This window comes from Pygoscelis adeliae, unplaced genomic scaffold, assembly GCF_000699105.1.
Source record: "Pygoscelis adeliae isolate BGI_AS28 unplaced genomic scaffold, ASM69910v1 Scaffold4, whole genome shotgun sequence".
Taxonomy (NCBI): domain Eukaryota; kingdom Metazoa; phylum Chordata; class Aves; order Sphenisciformes; family Spheniscidae; genus Pygoscelis; species Pygoscelis adeliae.
Genome location: NW_008824986.1, coordinates 16151192 through 16175336, shown reverse-complemented (window position 1 = coordinate 16175336; position 24145 = coordinate 16151192). Strand labels below are relative to the sequence as shown.

The window sequence follows — 24145 nt, the reverse complement described above, 5'->3', positions numbered from 1 at the left end:
GTCGCGCCGCCCGCCCTCCCCGCTCGCCTCGGGGAGCCCACTCTGCCCTCCTGCGTCCCCGGCCCGGCCCGCTGCCTTCCCGCCTCCCGCCTTTCTCTCAGCCAACCGCCGCCTTCCCGCTCCCCCGCGCCTTCTCCTCTCCTGTCCCCTCTGTCCCGAGCCCGTCCCCTTTGGCCGGCAGCCCCGGGGCCCGGCCCGCAGTTCGCTACTCTTCTCTGACGCCCAGGGGCAGAGGGGTGAAGAAAGCGGCTCTCCCTTAGCACTGGACACTTGGGCCCTTCAGGTGGCTGCACTGGCTACGCAGCCATTTCCTGGGAGAGGGCAAAATTACTTGCAATGGGATTTGCGATGGGTGTAGTTGGTGGTGGTGGCAGTGCTGGTTTCCTCCACGCCAAGGGGCTGCGCCTTCCTTGCTGTGGGGCTGCTTCGCTTCCCTGGCGCGGCCCCCCACACTACTCCTCGGCTGCCTCACTGCCCACCTGCAGCCTGCGCACTCTTCGATTCTTATTTTTTTAAAACATGATTAAAAAATGTATTTGTTTGTCAAAGCTGAATCTAGACCCCAGCTTTCGGGCACTGTTGTTACTCTCAGGGAGCTCAAAAACCTCAGTCAGTGTCCCAGACTCTGACTGCGGTGGTGCTGGCGGCCATGTAGCTGCCAGGCCCTGCTGGCGACCTCTGAGCTGCTGCAAGGTCACCAGGGTTGTTTTCAAGCTAGATGTAAACATGTACTCTTCTGAGTAAATGCTTACATAAAAGCAAGTTTAATCTGCCTAAATATGGGGAAGGGCCAGGAATTTTCCTCATGAAAACCTGGAGCTGGAGTTGCGTACGGCGGCTCAGCCCATCCCACCGCGAGCGAAGGTGGGGGTCCCGCGCTGCCTTCTCCGCTGCTCTTCTCGCCCCATGCTGAGCTGGTGCAGATCATTGCGCTATCAGAAAAACGACTCCTTTCTTCTTGTCATTTTCTGCTGGCTTAATGATCTAAATAAACTTCCTGAGTGGACAACTCAGTACATGGAAGAAGAGGAGAGAGACACCATTTTTTCATCAGGAAAGAGTCGTTAGATCAGCTCAGCCTTCTTGTCTAGTGGTGCCCTGTGTCGCTTTCTAGATGAGTGAAGATGTTCCAAGCTTACACTGGACTAACAAAAAAAAATATTGGCTGAAATACAGCAATGTGTGTAAGAGGCTGCTTTATGTAATGAAAATATCTTTGAATTTCCAAGAAACACTTCACAACTGTTTTTTTCCCTGACAACTGTACAGATGTATTAATTAATCATGAGAAGAATCTAAAATTCATATTAAGTGTTGATATAGACAAAACAGAGAAATGAAAACATAAGATCCCATCCATGGAAGATAAAACAGGGTTTTTTCTCTTATGCACATTTGACTGTGTATATGCAAATGAAAACACAGGAGGTCTCTGGGTGTCTTAGTACTGGATAGGATTGCAGTTACAAATATTTTGATGTTAGTTGTCTTTGCTTTCTTCCCAACATACTTCTTTCCAGACCATGAAAAATTTTCTGGGAATTAGTCGTAAGATCTTTCACCATAAAATGATTTTTACTTTTGTTCTTATCTGCATTTTTGAGAGTCACTTTTGGTAACTGTCACAAGGTAATACAGACGGCTGAGCATGTGCAATGTCATGTTAATTCAGGGCCAGAAATCTATAGCCACTCTTACTTGATGAAGTATTATATGATATAACTGACTAACAACCTCACATGTATCTGGATTAACTGTTTGGTTTATAGACGTATTTCTAAAATGGTAGTGTTCATTGAGGGACACTTACATTCTTGTACTTTTTATTTGTAGATGTCGGGGGATCAGCATGTTGATCGCTCTACTCAAGAGAGAGGTGATGAAGATCACAATGATGTAGTTGATGCAAAGCCAGACAGAAGTAGCAGATTCTCACTTTTGGGAAAGTAAGTTACTACTTTTCTTCCTGCTATTGTTGTATCAGCTGTCATACTACCCTTCTAATGGGATTTTGGTGTTCAGTTTGCCATGTCCACAATGTCACAGATGGTCTGGATAGGGAGATTGTTTATGTTGTATAGGTTTAATGTATCCAGTCTGTACCTTAAAGCATGTCTCTATAGTATCTCCCTATAGAGAGAGCTGTAGTATCTCCCATAAGCTTTATTTGGTAGTCAAGAGACCACTAAGTTCATTTAGCATCAATTATAGTCCCTCATCTTAAACATTGCCCTTTGGTGGAGCTGGGAATTAAATATGCCATTAATTATCTATTTTACTGCATTCAGCTCAACTAATCTCCTGCATCATTGGAATCCCCTGCTGACTATTTAAGTCAGTTTAAAGCCTGGATGTGCCATCTAGGTTGTAGCACAAAGCAGCCTCACTGAGTCTGGAGATGTAACCGATTACAGAATAAATTAAAAGCCTTTAAAACGTAATAGTCTCACTGAAGCATAAGCTTACTTTCATTAAATGTATAGGAAGCAAGAACTATATACTGCTTGTCTGTACTCCTGAAAACACTAGATAAATGTGATTGAAAATGCAAAAGATGAAAAATGAACATGGAAAATTTACAAATACAATTGAATGTCAGCAAATGGTTACTTCACATTATGAACGTCATGGATTTAGAGAGATTTTATTAGAGGTGTTTATTACAAAGACTGTTGTATTTACAGAGAGGTTTTGATTTTTTTTTACTATTGGACATTCACATTCAAGTGAACAGTATAATTCAGAGAAAGTACGTGGAGAATATATTTTTGCTGCTTATTATATGAGTCTAATGGGGGTAACAAATCTGTGAGAGAAGTAAAGATGCTTTAGTCTTAGAAGACTTTTGATGTGCTATTAAGCAAATCATTTTCTCTGTCTCATTTTATCATTCCTCAAATATATTTTATGATGTGTATGTGTATTATTAATTTTAACAGAATCATGTCATGCAAAATAGGCAATGTAATATTTGTTTCTATGTCTTGCCAGACATTTTTCAAAGGTTTCTTTTAAACTTTATAAAGTATGTGTTTTAATATCTGAATTGGTCTTCTTTATAAGAGGTGATATGCTAATACTATTATTAAATTATGCAACTCAAAGTTAATCATTCCTGAAGGAAAGGCAATAATCAGCATTTCTATCACTTTTTTTCTATAAGAAATTTTTCAAATAATTTGGCAATGCATCAGTTTGAGGCATTCATCTTTTGGGCACTCCTTGAAGATACAATTTGAAACATTTTTCTTTAGAAGTAAAAAATTGCTCAGATTAAATATGAGGTAATTGAGAAGATTCAACTTAGATTTTGTAGAAAAAAAATAAGTCTGAGAAATCTATCAGAGTTTCTTGAAGAAGGTGACGGTTGCCTAAAGAGGAATGAGCTGATTGACAGCAAAGGTCTTAAAAATCCAAGCACAGTGACAAGGTCTTTGTCTTATAGAAACTAAAAGTCTTTGGCCTGAAGGAAGATAGGAGAAGAATGTGAGAGGATAAAGGAAGATGGGATATGATCTAAAATCGTGACTGTAATGGAGGAGAAAGTGAATAGAGAATGATTGTTCCTTGTGCCTCACAGGAAATCTAGGGGACATCCAATGAAAAGTTCATGCAGTAGGTTTAAAACAGCCGGTAAGATGTAATTTTCACATAGTGCAGAATGCAACTGTAGAACTTAAAGTCACAAGATATGCAGATGTCAAGATTTTAGATGAGTTCAGAGAGATTAGATGTATTTGTGGAAGAAAAGACCAGTGGGAATATTGATATTAAAATCTTTGGTGCAAGATGTTCCTAAATCAGGTTTCTGTGAGAATATATTCTGTATCCGATTTCTTTCGTTTGTTTTCTTAAAACTCATTACTCATCAGTACCAGATACTAGGCTAGATGTACTTTTAATTGGAACCAGCATGGCTCTGTGTCTTGATTGCCAAGGCTTCATTTTGGCAACATGAAATTAATACCTGTAAAATAAAATGTCTAGAAAACTTTAGATTGACTACAATTTTATGGTCCCTTGTTTTGTTTTATCAACCCAGTTTTTAGCAGCTGTGCAGTACTTTCAATGAAATTCTGTATTGTATTTCATTTATTATTGCTTAAAATATATAAGCTCAATAGGAAAATAAGTAACTTGTATTGTTAAATAAGCACAATAATTTTAATTTAAGAGAACAGAGCAGTGAGAAACTGAATTCAAAGCCATGCAGAAAGACCAACTGTTTCCAGTAGATTCACAGCTCCAATTCACCATTCTCTGGTTGTGACTGGAGGTTTATCTAGCAAGAGCAGTAAGTAGAAATAAGTGAAAATCTTATTCACTACAGTATATTTCTCTCCAAGAAGTCTGTAAGCCTGCTTTACCATGGAGGCCACAAGGCTCAGAACAAGCCACGGAGTGGGCAGGTTCTTCTGGCTGCACCACAGTTTAGGGGAATTATCTTCTACATATTTCCTTTTCTTTGAAAAAGTGCTAGTACTTTGTTAATATTGGTGGGGAAAAACTGTTTGGTGGGGAAAAGAGTTGAAAGAAATGTTTTGAATTAACATCTGCCGGTGGCGTTTGGTTTAGCAGGTTTTTTCAGCCACTAGATGGCAGGAGGGTATCAATTTTGTTTACTGCAAAAATGTGGACAAAAATTAGGGAGAGTTGCAGTTGAGCAAAAAGTTATGTTTCAGAAAGCAGAAGTAGCAGGATACACTCTGGCAAGCCTGCATGCAATAAAATTCTAAAACATGGTTAAACAAAGATTGAGCTGAGGATTTCAAACGTGTATTTTAATTCTTTATGTGATAGTTAGAAACTAATAGAATTTTTCCCATAGAAATTTTTCTTTTCTATGCTGTATGTGCTCCTGTTACACTTTTGAGGCTTTAAAAATAGTCTCACTTCTCCACTGGATGATTTAATATCTTCATTTGGTATCTTTGGTCTTTTATTGGGGAGCTCTGTTAGGGAGATTGGTAGCAGCAAACCCATTTTAGCATCCAGGAAACATAATGTAACGTGAAATGGAATAAAATTGTGGTTCCACTGTATTAAGTAGAGCTAAGATTTCTCTTACTCCTAATGAAAGTTGGGTTTTTTGAAAAGCTGCATCTGAAAATTCCCAAGGCTTGGTAGACTCGCGCTTGTGCTGTCAATAATCATGATTGTTTGTGGGCTTCAGTGAAGAAGCATAATGCAGAAGAGAGTGGCTGTTAGTAGTATCTAGGTACCAGGTTTATTCTGATTTAATTGTATAGAACCATTTGTCCTCTGGTTACTTTTATCTACTCCAGCCCAACTGTCTTGTTTTACAGTCAATATTCCCCTTCTCATCTGGAAACAGAAAACATAATTTAAATATATATTTAAGAATTCTCGCAAATACCTAGTTACAATTGAAACTGTGTGATTCTGTAGTGCCCTTAATGCAGAAACATGAAATACATTATAAGAAAATCCCACTGAGTAATTTGAGAGGCTTGTAGGGTACACTGACATATAGTCACCAAGAGTACTTCAGCTGTTTAACACTGCAAACCCAAAATATCTGTAAGGTATTTATTTCTGCCAAATCAGTTCACTATAAAGTTTGAGACTTTTCATTTTAATTAATTTGAAAGTTTGCTGGAAACATCAGTGTGTATCTTGCCTTCTGTAGTTCAATAGTTATGATAGTTACATAGTTATAATGTCTACCAGGTTAGTAAACTAGTATTTAGATCAAAAAGATTCACGGATATATAGGTTTTCTTTTCATTTGTACAGTGTTTACTTGGGTTACAGGGCATCAAAGTGGGGAAGCACAGATGTTGCCAAAACTGTCTATTTTAACTTCATGACCCTTGTCTCAGTATAGCCGTATTTCTCAAAATAAATAGCCTTGTCCTTCAATTCATTTTTGAGATTCAGCCTCAGCTGAACCTGAGCTTTGGAGCTGTAACAGGTGTGGAAAGTTTCTTTGTTTCAGCTTTGCTCTTCTGTTGCTTTTCTGTCTTTTGGGGAGCTATTTTCCATCCACTTTTGATTACCAACAGCTTATTTTTATTTGGTTTGTAAGAAGCTGCTTTGCAGGTAGAACTTTATGAAGAACAGTTTCACAGTGATGCAGATGCATATGTTTTCCAGAGTTGCCCATTTTGTATTTTTTTGGCCATTTGAAAACACTGGGCCTGATCTTATAAATTAGTTGCTTGCTTTGTAGAAAAAGTACTACTGCTAGCACCGTATGCTTATGAAGAAACTGTATTGGCCTTCACTGCATGAATGTCAGCTGTTCCTGCCTTGAAATTAATGTGTTCAAATCCAGATGATGCCTTGAATGATACCTCATCTTTTTTATCGTAACTTTTACAGTTTTAAAATTAAAAATGCAGTTCTGTTACAGGTTTTTCAGTGACAGAATATTACAGACCTTTCGAAAATAAATATTGCTAAGAAAAGTATCTCTTTTATCCTTAGATAGAATAAAAATAGCAAGTTACTTTAAAACAACAGCTGATGAATCATCATCTGAAGTTATGCTCTGGGTTGCAACTCAGAGGTCTGAACTGAACTCTTGGTTCAGCCTCACATTTCCTTTATGTCTAAGCAAATCACTGTGTGCCTTAGCGTATCCTGTAAAAGGGTGATGACCTTTCCTTTTACTATCCTAACTCCAAAGTCTAGCACAAAATAATTTTAATTTAGTTTGGAGTTTGTGGGTTCCGCTTTGCACAAGCTAAATATCAGTGTATTTTCCCCCAAAGTGCTGAACATAAAATTTCAGAAGCAATAGGTTCTGGCATCTGTAGTCTGTTAAAGTTAATTTCTACAAAGAAAGTAAAGAGATTTTAATATAGAGCAACAGGGATGTTTCATTTTCATTACTCTCTTTTAAGCCAGAGGTTGTTTTTTTATTTTTTGTTATTGCAGTTTTTGTTAGATCTGGAATTCAACTTCTGGAGAACACTACAGGAGTATTTAACAATTAGTGAAAATTGTGGTCAGTGCTTGTACTTTCCCTTGGACACTTACTGGATGTACCATATAAGAAATGCCCAAGTATCTTGAAATAGTATCTAGTCTAAAGTGTAAAAACTCATAAATTCACAGTCAATATTTGTTTCCAGTATCCTTAGAGACTTCATCTTGTGAAGCACAGCAAATACTGGGTTATCCATTAACTTTATCTGTACCAGTCACAACAGTGAGTCAAGTATCCTAATTCCTTTTTAGTGTAGTAATTTATTTTCTTCATTACAACAAACTCTAGGCTGTCATCATACAAAACTTGGAGGGAAGTTATTATGTAGTGTCATTTTTAAGCTTTCAAAGGAATCAAAACCAAATTAAGCCAAATTTATAATAAACCAAAACTGTTTAGGGGTAGATACATAGGAAATAGTTCTGTGAATTAGAATACAAAGAGGTTTTGTAAACTGTGCATGCTAATTTGCATTATTTTCTTAGAAGTATTCATTGTGTAAATATTGTCGTAATGGTGGATCAGGTTTTGAGAGAAGGAAGAAAGGCGTATTACAAAGTGAAGTCTGCTGTCCCACCTCCATCTCAAGATCTGCTGTATTTTCCTATACTCTTACATAGGAACACTGATAGAATCAGAGCGATGGGAGCGTGTTTTCCGCTTGTCAGCAAAGGTAGATCAGGCCTGCATGACCTCAGCTTGCAGGGTGATAGCTATGAGGGTTTGAATAGCCCCATAGAAAAGTCCAGCGTGACCCACTGCTGACACATGCGAATCTTTGGGCCTGAACACAGAGAGCATCCTGTTTCACTCTCCAATGTAACCCTGAGCATGGTGGGCTCCTAGCATTAGCAAAGAGGATTAGACTTGCTCTTGAGGACAAGCTGAAGCTGTTTTCAGATGCAGTGTGGAGTACCATTTGATGATGAGCCAAGGTACTGTGGAATGTTATTTGTCTCCTTCCTTCTCTGCCACCTGTTTGGAAATCTCATGAATGAATACCTAAAAGAGTTTAGTTTCAGTGTTTATCAACCTAATTATAACTCTACTGGCATTTTGCAATTGCTAATCCTAGCCAGAGTGTTCTCTGAGAAATAGTATTTGGGCAGGGTTGCTTTATTTTGAGTCATTTTCCAAGCAGTCCATGTAGCAATATACATACCTGTTAATTGCTCTTAGTACCTATGATAGGTAAGAGAGCTTATTTTTCATCTTGTTTTTCATATAATTGGCAGTTGCCTATGTACAGTATACTACCTAGGATATGATCATGCAAGATTTCAATTTCCAGAACACCCATGGAAGGTATGTGCGTGCAGGTTTTCTAGAAATGAGCAGAAAGCCTTTCAGCAAGCAATATTCTTTATTTGGAAAATTTTACCTTTTGAATGTTATTTGAATATTATATTGCACACAATATTGTGAGGCCTGCATGGCAGATACCATGCACTTAATTCAGCTGAAGATGAATTACAAATTGATGGCTGAGAGTTCAGAACTTTGTTTTGGTCCTCTCTGCTGCAGGCGTTACACCACAAAATTGTCATGCAGGCTGTAAATGATACTTAAAATATTAAGTGCACAAAGACTAGGATACTGCTACCTGTTTCTTTTTTTTTTCCTCTTGTCTTTTTTTAACTGTTGTGAAATGTGGAGAATATTGGACATAATAGTCTGTGTTGAAACTTTTGTTACAAAGTGTAGCTGGCTTAGCCCCAGTGCGCTTCGTCTGCTTCATTTGTATGTCATAAATAAAATTGCAGCCATGGTTTTGATTTGAATTATGTTAAGGCCATCACTAACACATAGTTAAAAGGAGAGGCAGACATATTTAGATGTAACTACCAGAGCTCCAAAGATATATATAATATACAAAGTATGCCAGAAGTTGTAGTCTGAGGCTTGCTCTTTCAAACAGCTCAACTCCTTTCATTACACAGTGAGTTTCCAGTTGTCCTGGACTGGGTTTCTCTGTTTTCCAAGTTCTTAGAGAAGATTCTCCCTCCTAATTGGAGAAGGGTCTGAAACTAAAATGGGACAAAAAAGCTACAAGATTAGCTCAGGGTCTGAAAAATGTCTTATAATGAGGGATTTAAAATGTATTTGGTTTCTCTAACTAAAGTTGAAAGATAATTCGCTTGTACTATACAACTATATAGTGTACTATACAAATATATAGGTGGTGGAAGATCAGAAGATAGGAGGCACTTTTTGTAAGCAAAGAATTCATAAGTGGGTCCAACGGGTCCATAAATGGATCTTTTCAAAAAAGGTCGGGTATAAATCTAAAAGATGTTCTGCAGATTAAACAGAAGCTGCAGGTTCGTAGAAACTACTGAAAAATGTTTTGTGCCTTGCTTTGCAAGAGGTTGAATGAAAAGTGTGCTCACACTCAGGTGAGACAGCTACTGCCATTAGCATGTTGCAGCTCACTAGTTGATTTTGTTCATCTCTGAGACTGTTGTAGTTGTGAAGCTTTGTGGTAGGTGAGGCCTTGTTGTGATTCAAGCTAATACACTTTAGATTGTGGTTTCAAAGAAACATACAAATAGCCATTGCTGTAGTTCAGCTGAGTAGCTGCAATGTGATAAGCTGTGATATCTTGACTGTTAAGCCAAGGTCCCAGAGGCCTTTAGGGCTATAATATACTTTGGAGAAATGCCCTATTCTGTGGACTGCAACCCATTTTTGGAGTTGACGTTAAATAATTGTGTGCAGGCACTAGCAGTTTTATCTCTTCAGGGAAGCTAATGTGCAGTAACCAAAGATAGGAATTTATTTCCGGACTGAGATCCACTGTAAACCTCCACAGTGGACAGTAAGAATGCCTTTGTTTCAAGCATTTTTTTCCAGGAAGCATGTGGCAGTAAGCTACCTCACACGCTCTGGACCTAAACATTGTACAGATGTACAAAATAGTGGATTTTAAATTCATTCTTTAATTTACTGTACACTACTATCCCCCTCGAAAGAAGCCACAAGATCTGCCATTGTTTTACAAAATAAGTTGGGTTAAGCTCAATTTTGTAATGGAAACTAAGACCAAGAGATAGGGAGTTACATTCCCAAAGTTATTCATTAGCAGAAGCAGGATTCACATTCGGTTCTCCATCCAGAGCACAGCTAAGTGGCTCTTAGTGGATAACGGAACATATCCCCCCAGCTGAGCATTTTGGTTTGTTCAATACTTTTCATCAAGTTAACTGAGCAAAGCATAGCTAGCTTATCATCTTAATTAATATTTTTATGGCTTGTGTTCTACTGTTGGAGGTGATATAGCATGCAACAGGAAACCTAGGGAAATGCCAGGATTTCTTCAAAAAAATTAAAGCATTTTATTTTGTGAATTTTCTGCAAAACCTGTAACACTACTGCTATGTATGTCATAGTAAGAACAAAAGTAGGTTTTTAATATGATACTGTTTTATTGGATGAATGAACTCAGAGTTGTCTTGGCCAAAGAATTTGTTAATGATTGCTTAGGTCCCTCCCAGCTCTATTATTACAAATACAAGGAAATAATCCCATTGTTTATCTAACTCCTTTCTTTCAAGACTGCTACAGCAATATTTGCCTTTCATAATTAGTGTGTTTACAGTTATAAGGAGGGGTTGGGACATGGGTTTCCAGAGAAACAAGAGGTACTGTCTCCATTAGCTTCTTAGTGCCAGGTTCATTCAAGCAAAAGGCTTTGCCTCTGGTGACTTTTAAACTGGCTTTGTTTAGTCAGCTGACAATCTAATTCCAAAGATGTCCTTAAGAAGTCATGAACTAATTGGCAGTTCAAAAAGAAGCTGGAGGCTAAATAATTACTATGGCCCTGATCTTGAGAACAGTTACAAACAGGCATTATTTTACTGCCTGACTACTCCTGTCGTTTTTAGTAGGCCTGCTCCCAGGAGGCAAGCGGGGTGCAATCATTAGGGTCTGTGGTGTTCGAGTAAGCACACTTGCCATTCCCCTTTATTCCACCCCTTCCCAAAAATTACTTTCAAGGTTTAGGCACTTCAGCAGAGTAGTAAATGAAGATGCAGGGATTGCACAGACTTTATATGTCATTGATAAATATGAACTTTAGACTCCAGTATTATCAGTTTGGCATGTTTCACCATAATTCAAAATTTCTTTAACAGAAAAAACAAGACCATTAGATGGAACAGAAATCTAGGACCGTTTGACTTGTTTTTGTGTTTTAGTGTTCTCGGGGTTTTTTTGTATTGTGTTGTTTATGTTTGCTATTCTAAATTGTAGCTGTCAGTTTTCATGCCTTTTGTGTAAGACATCTCCTTGCCATAGAAAGCAATATAGGTGAAATAATGTTTAGATGCTTTTGGGGGAACTTTTATGTTCGGTTTGGTAGGACCACTCTTTCTTCTCTCTTCTAAATAAAGACTTTCTATTATGTTGAAAAGATTCTGACTTTAATATTAGAAATTTTTTAAATTTTCTTTTGACATTTATCTGGAGCATATTTAAAAATAGCCTTCTAAGGACTGGTTATTTTGTTGGTGCTAGTCTATCAAACTCAGCAGTCATTTGGTAGTAACTTTCAGTAGGTAAATTGAAAGTATGCAATATTTACTTGAACTTCCTCCTACATAATTAGTATTGCCCCTTTTTCCTCAGGAGATTTTTGCTTCAACTATTAAGCTGTTTTTCAGTTTATCTACTGGCACATAATTTGGAAGCCTGAGTAACCTTTGTTTAAAAAAAAGATTGTGAGGGATAGTATTTATTTTCTTGGTTTACAATTATATTTAACCTCTTTCAAGAGTCCTTGGTAAGGTGTTATCTGTCTGAAAAGAGAGAGATGGAAATTGCACCTGCCATTGGAGTATATTCAGGAGAAAAGGTTTGTGAGCCCATAGCATGTGACAGTCAGGTTGGAAACAGAATTGAAATCTCCCAAATGCCAATGTCTTCTGCAGTGGCTCCTGTTAGAGTTTATCGTAGGCTTCACTTAGTATTCTAGCATGCTGCCTTCTTAGTGTGTGACCCAGGATCACACCATCTAATGCAGTGTGACACAGTTTTAGTATTTGGTCTAGCCCTTATGGTTAATGCTTAGTCCTTATCCCATATAATTTATGCTTTCTGATTTTTAACAGTAAAGGAATATTCATTTTTATAAAAGACAATTCAAGTAGTGACACATTCTTCATGTCCAGAAATGTTGCTGCTCTGCCAACGTGATGCAATATTAATGGGAAAAGGCAACAGGATAATCTATTATTTGCATGCAGTTCTAAATCTGTGTGACAGTTTACCAAAATGGATCTGACAAAGAACAAAGAGTCTGCCTTAAAGAACTTGAGATCTAACAAGCTCTAGTCAGGTTTAACAAGTGTCTTTTGCTTGTTATTGCCAATAGGTTTCAAGAGAAAAAAAATTCAAAGAGGGGAGAGTGTACAGTAATTAGAGGTGTACTAAATATGGTGAAATTAGGCTGGATAAAAGTATTAAAGCTGGATAAAAGTATTAAAGCTGGCAGTTTGGAGAGGAGGTTATGTAGGAGTAAGACATATTAATGCATGATCATCAGAAAGCATCAGACATATGAATAGACCACTAATTATTGAGACTAAGGTAGAAACATAGAACAAAATATTGAACCTTGATTTTTCTAATTTATGAATTCTGTTTCCTGTTCACTTCTTTTGGAAGAATAACTCTGAATTGGTCTCCAGCACACTCAGTTTTACTACACGTAGCTTGGTGATGCTTTGTGAATTCAAACACAATCCTCTCTGCATTTTCATTGTTTCCTGACTATCCTTTAACTACCTATTTAAAAAAAAATAAATCCAATCCAGGATTTTTCCCCAGGAGAGCAAGCTTAACACTTGTGATGAGCAGTAGTCGCAAACATCATTTATACTGTGCATGCAATAACGGAAGGAGTGAGGGTTTTTAGACAGAAAGAGCAGCATAGAGCCACACGAACTGCATAGAAGTAAATCGGCAATACAAGCTACATAAGTTTCTTCAGAGGTCTTAAAACTAATGTATTGGCCTGTACACTTACTCCACAGTATTGTAACTCAATGGGGGATTTATTCAAATGAAGCCTTTAAAGAGGTCCCCAAATGTAAAAGTCATGAGGGAAACATCTCAGTTGTTTGTAATAGAATAAAGAGCATTGCAGTTTAAGATACCTTGCATCCCACAACATTAAGTGTATGAAAGTTCTGGTGGATGTTGACAGATTACCTAAGAAAACTTGTACTATGGACTTTGTCACTGTACCACTGCTATAATCTTCTTGCCTGGACTTAACAGAAAGGCTGACAATGTGACAGAAACTAGAATAAAACTATTCTCCAGTGCCAAAAAGCATGGGGACTCCAGAAGGGATCCTAAGATCATGTGTTCTGTAAAGATAGCATGTTTTTTAAGGCAAATTTTCTTTTTAACAGAAACCTGTTATCAGTCTTTCAAAAATGATACATGATTGCACATTGTATTAGAGAAGCATGCCAGAACAAGAACTATCACAATGTTCTGTGATAATCCTTATCAAGTAAAGTCCAAATTTATTGAACTTCATAGGGCAAGAGTAAGACACAGTTCTCTTCTTTTGTGTGTGTGTGTACTTGAAATAGAAATGAATGTATTCAGTTTAGCCTTTTCCACCCACCTCTGAATGTCAACTTCCTTAAATTGAATAGTATTGTAATTGTAGAATTTTTTTATCTGCTTACATTTTTCAGTACAGCAACAAAAGTCCCTAACTTTCCTGGGAGAGAAAGGGGCTATAGCTGTTTTCGAAGCCAGGATATCCCTCTGTAATATGATTTTTAGAGTTCATTTTGAGTAACACATTAATTTCCTCTTAGAAAAGCAAACAAACAGGAAAAAACCAAACAGGAAACTCCTCCCATCCTGTGACTGGGAAGTGATGATTGTGAAATCTGTCTTTATTCATCTAATCCTCTGCCCATAAGGCTATTTAAGTGACTGTTCTTTTCCAGGGAGACCTGTTTCTTCTGTATGCTAAGGGTCATATTGCTTTTAAGGCCAAGCAGCTCATGTTTTCAGAAGAGCTCTATTGTTTGTCAGTTACTATCATTCACTTTTTATTTTATTATATTTCCCCGTGGAAATATATTACACTCCACTTGAAGTTAAGCAGCTTGTTCTCACTGAAACACTTGTTACTCTGGAGGGCTGGCAGACCTGAGCCCAAGAGCTTGGCTGTAGCAGGTGGGAGAGATGTTGAGAGACTGCAACACTCAAGGAAGCCATTCTCCTGCACATGGATTCTTAGTATGTTGGTACGTCATACTAATATACGGTGGCAAAGAAAGTGCAGGAAGATACCAGGAGAAAGGAAGCCAAAGGAGAGGAAATCTCAGCTGCTAAGAGACACTGCTTTCAGTAAAATTGTTATTGAAAATAGTCTTTAGGTATAGTTAAATGTTAACAGTGATATTTTTATCCTTAAATCTTGATATCCATACATACTGAAATCATAATTTACCCAAAGTGTAACAGAAAAGAAAGTTTGTTGTGGTCAGTAGCAGTCCTTTAGGCAATCAGGTTCACTATTGGTGCAAGTGATCTGTCTCCATTGACTTTGGCAGAATTTTAGCCACTCATGGTGATAAGAAATTTGGCCTTTACTATCTAAAAGTTCAATAACAAAATGATAAATGATATGGGTAACTTTAATTTTATATTTGAAAAGTGAGAAGTTGATAATAATAATTTTCCCAGGGTTGACACTGATTGAGTCTAGACTTGATGAAATCACATTCCCAGACATACTGTTGTCAGGCCTAAGGCCTGGATTTAGAGACACAGTAAGGATGAAAATGTGCAAGCTATATGAAGGTGCCAGAGTGCAGTTTCAATTTTGCTGAACTCTTCACCGAAGGGAGAGAACATGAAATATGCGAGAGCACTGACAGGAAGAATATTTCTGTCTAAGGGAAAGATCAGTGACCACTAGCAGAGTGAGGAGTTACGGCACAGTTGTAATTAAAAGCTGAAGAAAGAGTAAACAGTCATAAAATTCAAGTTTCTGTTTAGTCTGGGCAAGTTTGAATCCCAAAAGAGGAAAATTAAAGACACTGGATGTCAGAGAAGCAGAATGAAATAAAACTGAGGGCAAATAGTTTAAAACATTTTATAACAGCACATAACTAACCTGTGGAAACCCTTTCGGAAAGTACAGTGATTAGAAAGCTTAGTAAGAACAACAGCAGTAAACATTTATATTAATGTCTCCAGTTCAAAGCTTAGAAAATAAAAATTTAGCTGGAAAGCTTTAGGCTTTCAGTCATAAGCCAGCCTGTCACTGACAGGGCATTTCCCTTAAGAACTGATTATTACATATTTATTACTTTATTAGTCATTATTTCAAGGTCTGATTTAGCTTGTTGAAACCACAGAGTTGGACCTTGTACTGTCAGTTTAGTCCAGTCAGGCAATTCCCATATTGCGCTGTGTTGGCACAGAAAACAGATTCTTCAGAAAACAATTTCTGGACTGCAGGCCCAGGATATGTATACTCCACAACCTTTGCTTTCTTATTTGTTCAGTTTGGACAGATACCAAAAGATTTCTGGAACTTTTTGTTGTCTGCCAGTAAAGAAATTATGTGTAACCCTACAAAGCATGCTGTGGTTGCTTAGTATCTCATTAGCCTGTTCAGCTTGGAAGCAATCATTAGAACAAAACCATACTATCCTCTGTAAAGGAATGGGGAAGTGCTAGAGTTATGTGTGCTACCGTGCTGACGAGGCTTGTCTGTGACATTTGACATTGACCGGCATAGAGCTTCATGAATGAGTGTAAACTATTGAACTCTGAAGTGTAGTGGTTTCAGAGAAGTTGTGTGACTGCGTTATTATGCCACTTAACCCCAGCTGCCATTTTCAGTGAGGCTTTTTGTGGGGTAACGTGGCAGCATGACTTCTGGACTAGAATTAGATCACTTCCAGCATTTTAGGAGAGCAGACAGTGCAAACATGATACTGTACTGCTCATGTGGATCTGTCCCGAGTGTTCACAACTGTTCATGGGTTGGACATAAACAGAAATCTGTGTACAATCCCCTTGAAAATATCCTATTGTGTGTAACAGCCACTGTTAGTCATACAGCTTTTTCAGGAAGTCAGTGAAGCCAGATAAATCCGTAGAAACTTGAATCCAGTGTGGACTGAGGAAATTAGCCTCTTCATGGACCTGAGTGGTTATTTGTTGTTTTGAAATTTCTTTTTCTCTCTCTGCCAGAAACCTGTCTAGTGATGTAGGACCAGGGGCAATTTTAGGCTGAAATAAGATTCCAAGATCTCTTTGAAAGTCAAATGTAATATTAACATCATACAGCTGTGGATAATTCTTTAAAATGGTTAAAATCTTTTCTTGAGGCAAAGCATATTTAATTATTGCTCCCAGAGCCCTCAAGAAGCAGTATGCAAAGAGAATACCAATACTTGCGATTTGCCAGAAAAAACTGTACTTCCAGAGTATCAGACAAAATCCTAAAGTAGTTACGATTCAATATCTTGTTTTGTAGTCTCTAAGAGAAGTCTAAGAGGGGAGATGAAATTAGGATGGTCACATGTAAAATGAGTACAGAGAAAGCCTGCCAGGTGCAGCTATTTAATTTGACCCTTTATAACAGAACATGAGGACACTCAAAGATAAGAAGAAGCTGTTTTAAAATCGAATTGCAGTAGCATTTAAACATGATGAATCATCTAGAGAAGGTTTGTTATAGTTTCCAATTAGTCTTGTCCTTTAGTAATAAAAAAGAGGACACTTAAAAGACAACAATTGTTAAATCAGGAAGGTAGGAAAGTAGATTACCTATACAACATTTAATGAATTCACAACAATCTCATGTCTACAGGCTATTGTTGAAGCAAATAGCTTAGTAACTCTTTAGAAAGATGTCAGAGTGAGAATAGTGAAAGTACTTAAATTAATTGAGATTATGGGAAAAAATCTAATTTCGTTAAAAACAAACTGTATTATACAGTTATTTGTGCTGCGAAAGTAGGTTATGTTTTCCTCTCAGACATAATACTATTCCTCTCAGAATAAATACTATTGGAAGCAGGATTCTGGACCAAATAAGTAAGAGAGGTGCTGATAACTTCTGCCCTTTCCTGAGCATTGTATCTAACTGGGCTTGCTCCAAAGCTTGTTTATAGTTCTGAGGTTGAATCAGACCCTTTATAGGCTCTCACTGGCTTCAGTTCTGCTTGAGGAGATCTTACCAACACCTGAAGCCACCTGCTCGGACCAAAAAGTCCACCTCTAAAAGCAAGTACTGCTGAGTTCCTCATGCTTATACTTCAGGTGTGCATGCTGGCTGTAATTGATTTGTTCTTAATACTTCATTTAGAATAAATTGCTGAGTCATGTCTGTGTTACCCCTTTGCATCCCTTTCTAATCCGATCTAAGACTCCTGCACATCGGAGAAAGGTCAGTACACAGTCATATTAACAGAGAACATTTATAAGTCGGTTTTTTGGGTTTTTTTGAAGTGAGGTTCAGGTATCGATGATTGCACTAAAATGTGCTTAGTTTTTTGCATAGGTTCAGGCTGCTGTTTGGCAGACCGAATAACACATGACCTGTTCACATCTATAACCTTTTTCAGTAGAAACTACCTACTGCTCAGTCTTAATCTTCAGAGAATTTAGGGATGATGCTGATTCAATAAACAAATCCTATCACACCATTGGGTAAATTGCATATCTTTTTGTGCTTGGAATAGTTATTAAGGGAGATCTGTCTGTCCCTCCATGAATTATTTATAGTAAAAGTAAAATATGTCCAGAACCGTAGTTCGCGAAAGGTTACTGCCAGCCCAACTTCATGTTTGGGCCATTGGTTTTATCTGTGAGTCAGGATCTGTGTATTCTACTATTGGCTGCAGTTCACTCTAGAGTCATTTTACCGTCATCAGAATCCAGTTGCATACAATAATCACTTCTTGGAAATCACAAGTTCTTTGTACCTCGACTGAAATATGATGGAAGAAAACAAACATTAGAGAAGAAAAAACATTGGGTAGGGCTGCCCAAATGGTTTGAATTAAGGTAAACAGGCAGACTGCATGTGACTGGCCACTAAAAATAATTTCCTTTGGTTCATCTAGAAAAAAGAAGAATGGAGAAGAACAGCCAAAGTCCTCTCTCAGTAATCAGTACCGAATCGTTACGCCCACATTCCAGTATAATATGGACTATAAGAAAGTTGGCAAATGTATTATTATAAACAACAAAAATTTTGAAGACAAAACAGGTAATGTTCTTCCTTTGATGATACTGATTACAGACTAGAATTTTTATACTTTCATTAATCAATAAGCATTTTATTTTTAGGACATGGAATTTTAATGAATATATTTATCTTTTTTGAGAAATAGTTGTTCCTACAATTTATTCCTATTCTTTAACATTTACATTAGAGCGGCTCTTTGCAGCTTCTTTGCAGTATAAGTTTCAAAGAGCATGTCACCTTGCTCTACCAACTTCAAACTAAACTATTGTCCCAGAGTTTAAGGCTGTGTTGTTAAAATTTGAACTTTGGCATCTGCAGCCCATGTTACAACTTCTTTGTCCCCGAGCTACAGCTATGAGCTACAAAAGCTAATAGCTGTAGCTGTGCTCTGTTCACACTCCTGCAGTTAACTTTTCAGACCATGTACGGTTTCAAAGCAGACAGATACTTGTGTTATAGTCAATTTTATAGGTCTTTTCCTATACACTTGGCAGACACACTAAATGAAGTGTTTACTCCAAAGAATTTACATCAGTTTCTTTTATGTGGGTATCATAGGGGCTCTTTTCAACAGTTTTTCCTTGGGGTGCTTTATGCATACATTACACTGCATAACCAAAAGGAGATAGAATCATCCATAGAGGTCCTATGTTGCAAGGTGCTGGAGGCATGCCAACATTTTTCAGGATAAGATAGATGTTAACATTAAACCTTGCATTATTTTGCATTAAAACAAATCTCACAATTTGTTCTCAATGCTGAGAATGCTGTTAGAGGATTGTTTTAAAATCATGTCACCATGACATTGTTTAGGTTTATTAATTATAAACCTGAAAATTTCCCTTTGAACACGTGAATTATTTTGAATTGTGTAATGTGCAATCAACCATATTCTTTGTTTCCTGGCAGGAATGGGTACACGCAATGGCACCGATAAAGATGCTGGAGATCTAGCTAAGAGTTTTAGAAGCTTAGGTTTTGAGGTTTACACATACAATGACCGAAGCCGTGAGGACATGGAAAAATTACTGAAGCAAGGTAAAAATTTAGAATCATAGAATAATTTAGAGTGGAAAAGACCTCTGGAAGTCACCGAATCTATCCCCTGCTCAAAGCAGGTCAAATTAGAACAGATTGCTTAGGCCCCACTACGTGCAGCTTTCTATATAGAAGGATTTGGTTTCTGAATGGATTAGGCTTAATTCCCCACCTTTTCCTCCAACGTCAATTCAGAAATACACAGTTTTCTTGTCATATTAGGTGAAGCGCCTGTCCTGTGTAAAAGGTGAAGAGCCTTGTCACATTAGATAAAGAGTCCAGCCTGTTGACTCCAGTGGGCTAGACTCGGAGTCAAGTGAAGGATGCGTTCATGTATTCAAGGTACTCATCACATTACTAAAAAGTGGGTTCTGCAATCTTTATCCACTCCTTCTTATGCCTTCCAGTAGAGGCCCAATGTATATTTAGTCTCAGAAAAATGTGTTTACTAAATATAATTTTCATTTAAAATGTTGCTTCCTTTTGGCTAAGAAGTATTTGATTTGTAGCTGCTGAGGAGAATCACAGTGATGCCGCTTGTTTTGCCTGTATCCTTCTAAGCCATGGAGAAGAAGGCCTCATCTATGGCACTGATGGACCCATGGCTATCAAGAGTTTGACTGCGCTATTCAGAGGAGACAAGTGTAAAAGCCTTATAGGCAAACCCAAATTATTTTTCATTCAGGTAATAGCCCTAAGGTAAATATAGTATCCTAGTGCTGCAGTGGGGAAAACATACTATGTTGGTTGCCTGCTCTAGAGAAGCCCTGTAGGTTAACTTACTGAATTCTGCTGGAGGTTTTGTGAAAAAATGTGTTGAGAGAAGTTGACTATGGGTGACTTGTATTGTTTGTTTTCAAAAGGTAATTTATATACAAGATTCACAGATGTAAAGAATATATTGTCATTGTAATTTTGTACATGGTTTCTCTTTGTGCTTGCTAATATATGAACTTCAAAGCAGAAAGATAAACTCCCACTTGTGCAGACAGAGCTGAGGACAGTATGTGATTATCAATAGAAATAATACTGTCTAGGTCTCTTTGAATAAAGGCTGTCTCTACAAATTACTGCATTCTGCTGAAGGAAATATTTTTTATCTCCCTCAGTAGCCTAAAAATTTATATTGCATTGTTGCATTAGCATATAATTAATTGTATATTACTTAAGCTTTTAAAGACAGCTGTTTCAAACAGTATTAACTGACATACCATGGGTCTGAATTCTCTTTTTTATGGTAGTATTATGTATGTATGGGAGTTGCAGCAGATGTGGTTTTCCCTAGGCTGTTCCATCAATTAATCCTCAACCTCAAAGTGAAAACTGTCTCTGTTTTAGACTCTTCATACTGCTAAAGTGATGTTTCTTTTAATTATAAGTTTGGAATGGGTATTTTGTTGCCTTTAAAATTATCTTACTAAAGGCAACCAACTCATGTTATGTAAGCCCATCAGACTGCTATTTTTTTGCAAGAGCTGTCAGTCAACGCTACTGATCAAGAGCTGAAACTTACTAACCTGGACTATGGTCCCAGTGTGCCCTTTAGCTAAACCACATGATTAAGAGGAAATTAAGAATAAAAGAGAAATGGAAAAATGTTAAAAATGCGATATACTTGAAATGGGTGGTCAAACACTGGAACAGGTTGCCCAGATTGTAGAGTCTCCATCTGTGGAGATACTCCAAACCCAGCTGGACACAATCCTGGACATCTGCTGTAGCTGTCCCTGCTTGAGAAGGGGGATTGGACTGGATGATCTTGGGATGTGATTTTGTTATTCTGTGAAATGTAGTGCTACAGCAGTGCATGTCAGGAACCAAAGACAATGTGTAGTCCACTGTAAAGAAAACGTCCGGAAGTCATGCTGCACAAGACATTATGTAATAATTGAGTGCTGAGGATGACTCTAGACTAGTAAAATTAATCATGGTTAGAATAAGCTAACGCTGACTTGGCACTTTGACAACCCACTGAGATCCACAGCCTGCAACACCATTACCTCCCTTTACTGTACGGGATGTATATTTTAAAATGGGTAAGCTAGTAACTTTATCACTGAACAATTAGATGTCCCCCAGAATTGCATTTCTGCTTCTAATACATGCAAAGTACTGCTTAAAACTGTATTCATTAAAAAATGTTAATGAATACTTACTTTTATAACACCTTGTTTCTCCTTATTGGACAAGTCCTCTTTGTCTTCACTGCTTTCAGGCATGCAGAGGCTCCGAATTTGATGAAGGTATACAAACTGACTCTGGACCTGCAAATGACACTCTGGAAACAGATGCCAATCCGAGATACAAAATCCCAGTAGAAGCAGATTTTCTGTTTGCATATTCCACAGTGCCAGGTAAAGAAAAGGGGGTCAGGGTAGGGATAGAAGCCTAAAAACTTATCACCCGTATTGACTTGATTGTAGACTGACCTTCATTGATGATACGTTGTACATTGATGGACAAAACACTAAGGCCCAGTGTATGCTGGGCCAGTGTGTTGTATCCACTCCTTTTACAGTAGCTATAGTGGAAACAGGAGAAAGCCCAGATTTGGCAGGTGAGAAGACACAGACATTACAGATGGCAAAGGCAGTACTATTTTCTGGGAATCCTGCCCTTCCGTGTCCCAGTTTAGTGAGTATGTTGAATACGTGATGAAGGCAGGAAGAGGAACAGTTACAGGACGAAACTTATTCTTAGAGAGGAAAAACATGAAATCTTACTTCTTGCAGTTTCCCAAATGCAAAAATATATAGAATGGTACTTTAGTAGTGTGAGATTTGGAGAGTTAATACACATTATTCTCCACTTTAATGAAGTAGCATATGTGACACAAGTGATAAGAATTAAACTTTGTGTGTGCATTGTTACTCTTTGCCCAGAATCTTTCACACAAATTAGTACATATCCCTCTGCCATTCCATTCTTCAGCACAAGATAATAAGAAAACAGAGGAAAAATAACCCCATGTACTTTCTTATCTGTCTTTCCTGTAAGGTTATTACTCCTGGAGGAATCCTGGAAGAGGCTCCTGGTTTGTGCAGTCTCTGTGCTCTGTGCTAAATGAGCATGGAAAACAACTTGAGATCATGCAGATCCTCACGCGGGTCAACTATGTAGTTGCCACAAATTTTGAATCACAGTCTGACGATCCACGCTTCAGTGAGAAGAAGCAGATTCCCTGCGTGGTCTCTATGCTCACTAAGGAACTTTACTTCTGAAAGTGTACTTTAATGCAGCCAGTGATGAAAGATCAGGATATGGTTTTGGGTGGAGATTTGGCTATAAACTGGAGTAACACATTTTTAATAACAAATGTAATTACACTAGATTTTTATATTGTATAAGCTGGGGTATCTGATGGATGGACAATATGCAAGATTTTAAAGAAGAAATAAATGCTGTGGGCCAACCTGACAGCTAATACTAATTAATGTATCCTGATTTTCCTTAGTGTCAGGCTGTCATAATTTATGGCTACTGAAGATGTTCTGAGAGTCAACTACCTGACCCATAAAGGTTTATTCCAGAAAACAGATTGTAAATTAAGAACAAAAAAATTAAATCATGAGACTCCATCTATTCTTTCACTGCTAGCTCATGGATCCATAACTTCCTCAGAAATTTCTGAAGACCATCATATTATGGGTATGTCCAGTGATGAAACAGTTTGTAGCTTTTTAAAAGGGTGTTTCTTAGTCTAATCTATTCATTTCCTTTTTATGAACATTATTAATGAAGACTAATGGTTGCTCTGTGCTTAATCTGGAAGTCAATTTACTTAGTTATCACTCTAGCATAAGATGGATAAAAAAAATATCAGTATTTGTAGATGATTTACCTGAATACCTTGGAAATGTAACAAATAGAAAAATCAAAATGAAAATCTTTGTAAAAGATTGGCAAACTGTAATTGGATGATGCCTTATTAAAGTGCCATTGTAAAGATTTTTGCCTTGTAAATGACAATTAACTGATAGAACAGCCTGAAACAGTGGTATTGCAGTTTTTCTGCTTGCAGAAATAAAAATGTCTGCTTGTTGATTCAGAAGTTTTGAACCAACAGTTAATGCCAAGGCTTTGTTATAAAACATTAAAATTTAATGTTGAAATGATAGAATTATATGTTCCGGTAACAAATGTATGTTTAGATATAGCTTCTATTTGTGAGGAATTTTGCCAAGACTGGATATACTTACTTGAATCAGAAACCAGAAGTGCCTTTTTAGTTACTGTATGGTCTTGATTTTGTATTTTGGAGTTACGTCAGTGATGTTTATATTCCTACTTTTTATATTCTCTTTAAAGTTGGTAGCTAGCTCAAAAAAGTAAGTTTAATGATTTGGTTAAACTGATAAATGATTAGTCGTTCACCCTTTTCCCAGTTAATGTACTCTATACTCTTTTGAAATCTAAGAAAATAAGTGCATGCTGCTAAAGCCAAGTTACAAAATTATTAAGTTTATTTTCTTACAAATACTGTGGCATAGTGAGGCATATATTTTTTTTCAGAAGTCAAATTTACAGTTGTTTGAATTAAATAAATGATTGTTTTATGGACGTCTTGAGCATGAAATCAATAAAGACCTTTTTTTAAATTTCCTATGAATAGCTGCGTGTTTGTCACTCAATCTGTGAAGTGAAAACCAAACAAAATACATCCCAAAACCTTTCTCAGCCATGAATGCAGATGGTCTTCAGCATCTTTTCAAGATGAGATTTACAGTGTCAGTTGACAAGTAGTTTAGAAAAGTAAGCTGGCATTGGATGACTTGGGGTAGGCAGGCCACATCCTCTCTTAGAGTAAACCAAAATTATTGAAAATATTTTAATGGAAATATCCGGATCTACCAGCGCTTAATCTTGCCTTGTGTGTAAAATGTCTTTATACAGTAAACTATACAGCGGTC

The 24145-nt window shown here is 37.4% G+C and overlaps 1 protein-coding gene across 1 annotated transcript; it reads left to right on the top strand.

The window, feature by feature from the left end:
• Nucleotides 1-1833: 1833 nt before the first annotated feature.
• Nucleotides 1834-23034, top strand: CASP7 (caspase 7, apoptosis-related cysteine peptidase). The gene is made up of 6 exons (XM_009325941.1): nucleotides 1834-1946; nucleotides 18073-18218; nucleotides 19107-19235; nucleotides 19745-19920; nucleotides 21451-21589; nucleotides 22233-23034. The coding sequence occupies exons 1-6, from the start codon at nucleotides 1834-1836 to the stop codon at nucleotides 22454-22456; spliced, it is 927 nt and encodes a 308-aa protein (XP_009324216.1). The 3' UTR covers nucleotides 22457-23034.
• Nucleotides 23035-24145: the final 1111 nt, after the last annotated feature.

Bases quoted from the DNA above. Each gene is read 5' to 3' on its own strand.
- CASP7 (XM_009325941.1), top strand. From the start codon at position 1,834: ATGTCGGGGGATCAGCATGTTGATCGCTCTACTCAAGAGAGAGGTGAT. The intron at 18,219-19,106 runs GTAATGTTCTTC...GTTTCCTGGCAG, and splicing joins AAATTTTGAAGACAAAACAG to GAATGGGTACACGCAATGGC. The intron at 21,590-22,232 runs GTAAAGAAAAGG...CTTTCCTGTAAG, and splicing joins TGCATATTCCACAGTGCCAG to GTTATTACTCCTGGAGGAAT.